The sequence below is a fragment of the Scomber scombrus genome, unplaced genomic scaffold, assembly GCF_963691925.1.
Source record: "Scomber scombrus unplaced genomic scaffold, fScoSco1.1 SCAFFOLD_57, whole genome shotgun sequence".
NCBI classification, from domain to species: domain Eukaryota; kingdom Metazoa; phylum Chordata; class Actinopteri; order Scombriformes; family Scombridae; genus Scomber; species Scomber scombrus.
Genome location: NW_026910437.1, coordinates 176,987 through 187,399, shown reverse-complemented (window position 1 = coordinate 187,399; position 10,413 = coordinate 176,987). Strand labels below are relative to the sequence as shown.

At 40.7% G+C, this 10,413-nt stretch overlaps 1 protein-coding gene across 1 annotated transcript; it reads left to right on the top strand.

Annotated features, from left to right (window-relative positions):
- Window positions 1-9,151: 9,151 nt before the first annotated feature.
- Window positions 9,152-10,413, top strand: LOC133977014 (coiled-coil domain-containing protein 86-like). The gene is made up of 2 exons (XM_062415158.1): window positions 9,152-9,515; window positions 10,262-10,413. Exons 1-2 carry the CDS (start codon window positions 9,152-9,154, stop codon window positions 10,411-10,413), a joined length of 516 nt encoding a protein of 171 aa, XP_062271142.1.

The window sequence follows — 10,413 nt, the reverse complement described above, 5'->3', positions numbered from 1 at the left end:
CAACCAACACACACAACCAACACACACACACACACACACACACACGAACAATAGACCCCTCCCAGTAACCCCTGATACCCCCGACCCCCCGACCCCCTACCTGAACCTAGGTCTGTACCCTCATCCCCCCTCCCCCTACCCTAAACCGGGTCTGTATCCCCTCCCTACCTACCATCCCCCCACCACTGACCCCGCTGTACAAGGGGGCTGTCCACCACACAACACATTCACCAACCAAACACAACCCGATCCACACATCTTACCCCTGGTCTCCACATTCTCCCACACCACTACGGCACTCCACCAAACCATAAAAAGGAACTTCACCCACATCCAGACACAACACCCAGCCTTTCACAACCGGAAAATCATCTCAGCCTATCGCCGAAACCCCAACCTACAGAGTCTCCTAGTTAGATCAAAATTCACCACCCATGGTAAAACACCCGCCACACCGTTCCACCACCACTATAAAACAAGAAAATTCATCACCAATCCATATAGTCAAACATCACTCCCACCTCACAACACCTACTCCCTCTCCCATAGTAATATCGTCTACATCATCACATGCACCCTCTGCAATAAACACTATATAGGAGAAACCAAAAATCCTCTACTCACCCGACTCAAACAGCATCTTCACAATATAGACAAAGGAACACTCACCACTCACTTAGTCACCCACTTTCAACAACACTCCATTCAATACCTCACCATCTCAGGTCTGGAGGCCCAAGACCGCTGGACCACAGGGCAGAGGAAGAGAGCTGAGAAAATCTGGATAGAGAAGCTGGGTACAATAACTCCACGGGGCCTCAATGATATCCCCAACTATTAAACCTTCACCCCATAGACACTACTATACCCACCCCTTTGTCCCCTTACCCTCACCCCAACCCCTTATCCTAACCTTTTCCCTTCACCCCAACCCTACCCCTTACCTTAACCTCCACCCCTTACCCCTACCCCACCCCTTACCCTCACCCCATCCCTTACCCCAACCTCTACCCTTTACCCTTACCCTAACCCTAACCTTTACCCTTACCCTAACCCTACCCCAACCCCTTACCCTAAACCTAACCCCTACCCCTTACCCTAACCCTCATCCCAACCCCTTACCCTAAACCCAACCCCTACCCCTTACCCTAACCCTAACTCCAAACCCCTTATCCTGACCCCTAACCCTAACCCTTACCCCCTATCCTAACTCCTTACCCTACTCTAACCTCCAGCCCCCTTCCTCACCCCCTTACCCTACCCTAACCTCTTACCTTAACCCCAACCCCTTACCCTAACCCTAACCCTACCCCCTTCCTACTCACCTCCATTCTCCTTATCCATTACCCAGCTTCTCTCTCACACATAACCATTTTTCCACAGTCGCCCCCCAGAAACCGGACCCAAGTGAAAATAAAAACATAACCACTGCCTGTCTCCCATTATTTTAATCACAATTTTATTTTTTTTTCCCCCTCCTTGTTTTAGTTGTTTTTTTGTTTTCTTGCTTTTTTGTTTGGTTGTTTTTGTTTGTTTTTTGGTTTTTCCTCGTTCCTTTTTTCTTTTTTTCTTTTTCTTTTTTTCTTTTTTTGTTTTTTTGTTTTTTTGTTTTTTTTGTAGGTTTTTTGCTTTTTTAATTTTTATTTGTTTTAGTTTAGTTTGGTTTTTTTTGTGGCCCCAATAAAGTCTTTTAAAACAAGCACCAGGCACACTTTGGTTTTAAACATCACTTATAGGATGTGTTGTTTTATATTATCATTTAATCATTATATTGCTATTTTATTGGTGTATTTATGTATTGTCTTTTATTATTTTAGGGGACAATTTATGGATATAGATCTGGGATGGCTTGGGGTGAACAGATTGGGAGATCTTATGAATTTAGTGTGTGTATAATTGCTTTTACTATATGTGCGTGTGTGTGTGTGTGTGCATATACATTGCTTTTCTTATTATATTTATATATTAATTATTTTTAAATCACTTTCTTTCTTATTATATTTATATATTAATTATTTTTAAATCACTTTTACTATGCATGACACCCTCCCACATCTGTTCGCCCATAAACACATTAGAAAATATGCACCTTTTTTATATTGATTGACATGATTTTATTTAACAACACACCCAAATGAACCAATTTTATACAAAACACAAAGACGCCCTTGCCTACCTGGTTTTTAGATTTTGTTTTTTTGTTTTGTTGGGAGGCACGTGGTGGGTGGGTGGCCGCATTGACTGCTCCCCTGTGTGTGGGAGACCTGTGCCAGCGCCGGGAATCGAACCCTGCTCCCCCGTATGGCAGACTGCACCATTGCCACTACACCACAACAGACACTTACATAAACTTCATCCACCACTCCACATTACCTTCTGTTTTAGACATGGGTAACCCAAGTCTGTAGGCCAGTGCACCTTTGATAAACCTCAACCCCTGAACCCTAACCCCAACCCCAAACCTAACCCTAACCCTAACCCTAACCCTAACCCTAACCCTAACCCTAACCCTAACCCTAACCCTAACCCAACCCTAACCCTAACCCTAACCCTAACCCTAACCCTAACCCTAACCCTAACCCTAACCACTAACCCTAAACCTAACCGCATCCCTAAACCTAAACCTAAAACCTATACCTTTACACTAAACCTAACCCTAAGCCCAGCCTTGGCACTTACCCTAAACCTAACCACACCCCTATACATAAACCTAAACCTAACCCTTATCCTAAACCTAACCCTTGTTTTACCTTAAACCCAATCTTGGACTATACCTAAGCCCAGCCCTGGCCCTAATTCTAAACTCAACCACATCCCTAACCCTAAGCCCAATCCTGGCCTAAACCTAACCCTAACCATGAGCTCAACCGTAGCTCCTAAACTCAACCCTAGAAAGGTAGAAAGAAAGACACAACAATAACATATATAATAATATAATTTTAATGATTAAATAAATACATATAATAACAATTAGCTTATCACTTTATAACAATTAATTTATTAAGGGGAATAATCTTTATATACTAGATAATATAACATTTCCAAAGCCATTTGGCATTTAGGGGGTTAATTACACACCAATTCAAACACTGGTTAGAAAAAGTTCCGTACGGAACTTGGGAGGGTATATAAGGGAGACAGAGAAGGCAGCTCATTCAGCCACTGCCCTTCGAAGGAGAAGCATCTCTTCATTCAAACCTAACAGCTGAACATTTTTTTTCGTGTGCCCAGGCCTGAGGAAGATCCTGAGCGGATCGAAACGTTGCCGACTGGCACACGCTTCATAAAAATCAATATTTGAATTCTTAAAACTCGAGTTCGAGATATTTTATTTACTTTAATTTGAGAAAACTTAAAAAAGTACAAAAAAAGTATAAAATTCAAAAAAATTTATAAAACAAAAAAATCACAAAAAAATATATTAACTAGAATAACAAAGGCTTCACAAAAGCATTATAACAACAACAACAATAACAACAATTCAATTGGATATACAAACCCGGACACTTACCTGGAAAAATAACATACTTACCTGCTACCTAAAACAAACAACAGCAACCACAATTTGGATACATACAAACCTGGACACTTACCTTAAAACAATACTTACCTGCAACCTAAAAAAACAAACAACAACAAAACATGGATGGACAATGGACCACAGTGTCCTACAGGAAGAGGCGTCCACCTTCCTACATGCACTATGGGAACGGGGGGGATGGTGCTAACTGGGGGACGGCCCGTGCATTCTCCCGGACCTACATTGGTGGGTCTGGGGTTTTGATCCAGAACCCTAACCCTAACCCTAACCCTAACCCTAACCCTAACCCTAACCCCCTAACACCCTAACCCTAACCCTAACCCTAACCCTAACCCTAACCCCCTAACCCTAACCCTAACCCTAACCCTAACCCTAACCCTAACCCTCAAATCACATTTGTCAAGGAAACATCCAACTAACAAGTCAACACCAGAAGTGATTTGTTTCAGTTGTGAACTTTGCAGTTCTAGTTTCTGAGAAGGATTTTTTCCAACATCTTGCAGTTCATCTTCGGAAAAATCAAACTGTGCACTGTGTCTTCAGAGAATGTGATTTTTCTATAAATGTGTTTGGAACCTTTGCATCACACAGATCCCGAAAACACTCAGCACATTCTTCAAATGACTTCCGAGCCCAAATTGTACAAAAGTATATAGATCGGTCAAATAGTACAGATGATATTGCTGAAGCACATTGCTCTGAGGAGTACGAGTGTTCAAGAGCACATGACTGTTCAGGAGAATATGAACCTGAAGAATTGAAAGAAGAAGAAATTGAACTGAAGTTGGGCCACCTTTTATTGAAATTAGAGAGCATTTACAATGTGCCAAGCAAGTGCATTACTGAAGTAGTAGCTGAGCTCCAGGTTTGATCTTCTGTGGTGTCAGGTCCTGCCATAAGAAAACTCATGTTTAAGGAAACATAACTGTGTGCTTGATGACTTAGTAGTCTCTGATTTAGTCAAACAGTTGAGTGAGTCAAACCCCATTAGCACAGCTTTAAGATCTGATGGTCCTCTAGCTACAACTTTCAAAAGACGGGAGTTCTTTAAGAAGACATTTCATGTAGTTGAGCCTGTTGAGTACATTCTTGACAAGAAGGAAGGTCGAACCTTGCAATATGTTCCCATTCTTCAGTCTTTGTCACAGATATTAAGCCTGAGTGACATACAGGAGAAAGCTTTCAACTCTTCATACACTTCTCACGAGGGCAGATATGAGTCATTTCATGATGGAGCACATTTTAAAGAAAATCCATTTTTAGCCACTGAAAACATAACTCTTCCTCTACTTCTCTACATTGACGATTTCGAGGTGTGCAATCCCCTGGGAACATCCCGCAAAAAACATAAAATTACTGCAGTGTATTGGCAAATATTCCACCACAGTTTCATGCTACACTGAAGTCAATTTATTTAGCTACAGATGTGAAGAAGTACGGTTATGAGGCAGTGCTTGAGCCACTTTTAAAAGATCTTGTCCAGTTGGAAGAAGAAGGGCTCGCTATTCCTGCGCTTGGAAAAAAAATGAAAGGCACAATAGTTAGTGTAGTAGCTGACAATTTAGGTGCCCATTCCATTGGTGGCTTTGTGGAAAGTTTTTCTGGATCTCATGTCTGCCGGTTTTGTTTGGGAGCGCTCTCCGAGTTTCAGAAGAAAGAAGTAAGAGCTGGATCCTTCCGAGCAAGAACAAGGCAGGAACATTCTCTTCATGTTCAAACAGCTTCAGAAAATCCCACTCTCATTACTTCAGTGTGAAAAGGCAGAGTCCCTTAACTAATAAATTACAACATTTTCATGTTTTGTCAGGATATCCACCAGACTTGCTCCATGACCTGTTCGAGGGAATAGTGCCTCTGGAGTTGGCTCTGATTAAGAAAAAATACTTCACTTTATTTCAAGTCAATGACCTCATCAGACAGTTCCCCTACAAGTGGACTGACAAAACTGACAGCCCACAGCCTGACCCGCTGAACTTTGCCACCCGAAGGAGTGTGGGAGGAAACGCTCATGAAAACTGGTGCCTGTTGCGCCTGCTTCCTCTCATCATTGGTTTCAAAGTGCCAGAGAGCGAACCAGCATGGCATCTCCTAACCCTAACCCATCGTTGAACTAGTTGTTTCTCCAGTTCACACAGATGAAACAATTAGACACCTTGACATTAAAATAGCAGAGCACAGGCATAGATACCTTCAGGTTTTTCCAGAGGCAAAACTTCTGCCAAAGCACCATTTTCTAGAGCATTATCCCCAGCTCATCAAGGCCTTTGGACCGCTAGCAGCTCTGTGGACGATGCGCTTCGAAGCTAAGCAGAGTTTCTTTAAGCGAGTCGTTCGACATATCAGCTGTTTTCGGAACATTTTACTATCTCTGGCTGTTAAACATCAGTTCATGCTGGCTTACCATTTTCATGGCACAGACATACTGAAACCTGCCCTCGGTGTCTCAAATCTGTCCACAGTGCCTGTGGATGTCCTCAAGGAAAACATACAGGAAGCAGTGCAAAGACAATTTCCTGGAGAGACGTGTGCTAAGGTGACCAATACTGTGACTTGCTATGGCACCTGTTACTCAGTGGGAATGATCTTGCCCTACGGATCAACTGGAGGGCTTCCACACTTTGTTGAACTAAATCTAATCCTCGTTATGCGTGGTCAGCTTGCATTTGCTGTCAAGTGTCTTCATTCCTGGTACTGGGAGCACCTTAGGGCATTTGAATTGGAATCCACAAGACAAGTGACAATCCTCGAGCAACAGGAATTAACAGACTCTTACCCTCTTGCAGCATATGCTTTTGAGCAAAGGCGATTTGTCACCTTGAAGCGTCACATTCCCATTCAAGATTAGGTCATTAAATACAGTTTATATTGACATGTTTTCAATTGTTTCTAACTATTCAACCCACTGTCATTAGATAGTATTTTAAATAATTTTCAAATCAAATATCTATCTGTCCATCTATATGTCTGTCTCTGTCTCTCTCAATTTATAATAATATAATAATAATAATAAATTGTATTTATAGAGCACTTTTCAACTGAAGAACAAGTCTCAAAGCGCTTACAGAAAATTAGAAATAAAATAGAAAAAATAAATAAATAAATAAAGTTAAATTAGCAAAATATCACAAGGACATTCTAAAAAACCAGGACATCAGGGTTATGCTTTTTTAAAACAGTCTGTGGTCTGGGGGGCCCTCCGGTGGTCAGGCAGGGCGTTACAAAGCCTTGGGGTAGCTTATCTGTCTCGCTATCCATCTACCTCTCTATCTCTCTATCACACACACAGATACACACACCCTCTCCCTATCCCCCCCCCCCCTCAGTTTGAGATTCCTACCTTCTCCTTTGACACAGAGCTCATTCTACAAGCTGCAAATGAAACCCTACTCAGCAACCCCGCAGTAAAACCCAATATTCTAGACAAACTAGCAGACAGCATCTTTGTCTATCCTTCACGAGCACAAAGGGAGCAGGTTGCTGAGGCCCTGCTCATGAAACACCCCTGTTTGAGGGACCCAGTGTCATCCAATGGTATATATGGTTGGCAGAACAGCCTGAAATACAAGGTTGGCAATTTCAGAGCAAAGGTGAAACACCTTGGACTACCAGAACTAAAATCAGCTGCAGATGGACCACCAACTAAAAGATTGAAAAAAGCAAAGAAATCCGAGGTAAACTATCTCCCACCACATCCTCAAGGTGAAACTGATGAAACCCTTGAAAAGGAGAGTAGAGCTTCTCTATGAGTACAAGAAGAGAGACAACACCAAAATCATCAATGAAAAGATGGTGAAAACCTTTTCATTACGTCAAAATGATGTAATCCTCAATAAACCCGCTGTGATTGACTTCAAAGCTCGATGGCCTGCCATGTTTGAGCTTTCCCAGGTATGTTGTACGTTATGTCGTCTTCTTCATTTTATTTTCATTTCAAAGATTAATTGACAATTAAAAATCCTTAAATTGAGTAATAGGAAACTTAGAAATGAAACAACTAATAGTTGCAGCTCTATACAGTAAACTAATGTATTGCCCAGTTCATTGGTAGAATATATTGACATGAGTTGATTGTGGTGACCCTTTGACCTTTCCTCTAGTGTACTTATTTATTCTTACTTTATGATTTAAAGGGAATTCACCCTCTTCATTTTGTTCTTATGTCATTTTTTTCCTACACTGTAAAAAAAAAATTCCTAAAAAAACGGTAATTTTCCGGCAGCTGGGCGCCAGAAAAATACCGTGAAATAACGGAAAATTACTTTCTCATAAAAATGTTTTTTCCATAATTAAAATACAGTTTTTAGTTGTAATTTTAACAAGATTTTGCCTCATTTTAAAAACATTTTCACATTTTAAAACAATTAAATTACCTAAAAATACGGTAAATGGTAGTAAATGCTGGATTACGAATAATAATGCTTAAATTTACAGAAATGTGCTGTTTTTAATTGGTTTAATGACATTATTTTATGTAAAGAAGTTGTATAATAATGTGTTTGATGTAATAAAACAGTATATGACACAAAAATAATGTGATTCATCTTTCAAAATATATCAAAAAACTAGAAAAACTAGATATTGGGTTTAAAATTGCAAGAATTTACCATTTTTAGATCATATCAAATGTTATTTTACGTTGTTTTTAACGTTTAATTACAAACATTTTACGTTTTAAAACAATGAAGTTACCCATAAAGATGGTAAATTAACATTGTAATATGAATAATAATAATATTAGTTGGTTTTAATGGCATTGTTTTATGTAAAGAAAACAGTATATTACTTTATATTAGATGTAAAATAACAGAATACAACACAATCATTTGATTCATCTTTCAAAACATGCCAAAAAGACTTAACTCCACATTTATTTCCTTTTACATTAATTTCCTGAATATTTAAAAGGACTCACCTAATAACTTATTTTAAATGGTTTAAAGTGTTTTTTGGCCAGTGGGGGGAAAAGGGGCTTAAATGAATTGTTGAACTCAAATGAGAGTAAGCTGAACAACAACAGCTTAAATTTTCCATTTTCAGTATTTTATTGTAACAGGTAAATATTATTATAGTAATATGGTTCTGAAACAACTGAGTTACCAATTCAGTGTTATTTCTATCCAAGTCATCCGTAACCTGGTCCAGTCACTGTACTGTACTAATCCACAACATGGATTACAAGCCTACATTAAACCTCACTGTACATTAACCCACTCTCTATCCAAGGTATCCATAACCTGGTCACGTGACCAGACATTCAAACATTGATTACAGACTTAGTCAAACCTCATTAGAACATTGATCACAAAGCTACATAACAAATAGCTTACATGAAACCTTACTTCACATTAATCCACAATAGTCTGTGAGCACTTCTCATTCCCTCCACTGAGTGTGAGAACCTTTGGACTGAAGGCGTTCGGCTCCACTTTGGATCCCTTGTCTGGATTTATCTTGAAGAGGCAACTTTAGTAACTTTAGTAAGTGTGGACTGTAATGTAATGTTGTCATTACACAACAGTGTAGACAGAGCTTGTGAAAGAGTATTTGGACATAAAGGAACAGTGATGTAATGAAAAGATTAACATGTGAGTTGTGTATGAATGTGTATGAATGTTTGAAGGTGGTCAGAGGGGGGTTGGTGTGGGGGGGCAGCCGCGCTTCCCTCAGTCTGCCCCGGGGCAGCCACGCTTCCCTCAGTCTGCCCCGGGGCAGCCGCCCTTCCCTCAGTCTGCCCCGGGGCAGCCGCGCTTCCCTCAGTCTGCCCCGGGGCAGCCGCGCTTCCCTCAGTCTGCCCCGGGGCAGCCACGCTTCCCTCAGTCTGCCCCGGGGCAGCCGCCCTTCCCTCAGTCTGCCCCGGGGCAGCCGCGCTTCCCTCAGTCTGCCCCGGGGCAGCCGCGCTTCCCTCAGTCTGCCCCGGGGCAGCCGCGCTTCCCTCAGTCTGCCCCGGGGCAGCTGTCACCACTGGTAATAATGTGTATGAATGAATGATGGTTTCTGTAAAGCGCTCTGGGTGATATATATATATATATATATATATATATATATATATATATATATATATATATATATATATATATATATATACTATATAAATCCAAGCCATTAGTAGTGTAAATACTATTTCAGGAGGATCTGCTACTCAAAGGTTTCTTGGGCATTTGAGTTTTATTTTGTCATTATTTCATAAATAAGAATTAACAAGCACTTGTTTCTGTAACTTGACATGAGCATGAATCAAAGAGTAGTAAATAAAGTAAATAAATAAGAGACACAGTCAGTCTAAAAACCTGAAAAACGTAAAGTTTGGACCATTTTCATCCAGTAGGGTTAGTGATAACTTTCCCTTGTGATAGAAAATGTCTTTTTTTTTTTTTATAAATTCCTGAAATTTTATTTTAAAAAAATTCAAAGAGGTCAATAATACGTTGTCCTACTCAGTGTATGGGTCAATCTTACAATAAAATCAGAACATTAAAATGAAGTTTTTGATTTTATTATTTTGTTATTGTGGCCTTTTGATAAATTCAGGAAATGCTTAGAGACTTGTGGAAGTACAGGTGCTTTACTTTCAGCCTACATGCAGGAAAGCCTGACCGGAGATCTATCTGCCTGCAGACTGCAACTACTCATGGCAGGAGACCCTAACCCTAACCCCGGCCCAGACCGGACCGGACCCAGCACCATCTCCAGCCTCCTGAGATTAATAACATTATCCAACAGCTGAGCAGAACAGTAAACTAACTTCAGCCCACAGAAATATCCACAACACAGGTCCATCTCAGCAGCTCCACGCTGCTTCTCTCCACGACCCAACTCCACCTCCTAGTGGAGCCTCCTCAGTGGCAGTGCTGCCTCCTGTCTGGTCTGAGTGA

What these genes read in the sequence shown, in the direction of transcription:
- LOC133977014 (XM_062415158.1), top strand. Translation starts at nt 9,152, where the DNA reads ATGTTTGAAGGTGGTCAGAGGGGGGTTGGTGTGGGGGGGCAGCCGCGC. An exon ending in GTCACCACTGGTAATAATGT is followed by an intron (nt 9,516 to 10,261) that starts GTATGAATGAAT and finishes ATTATCCAACAG; the next exon opens with CTGAGCAGAACAGTAAACTA.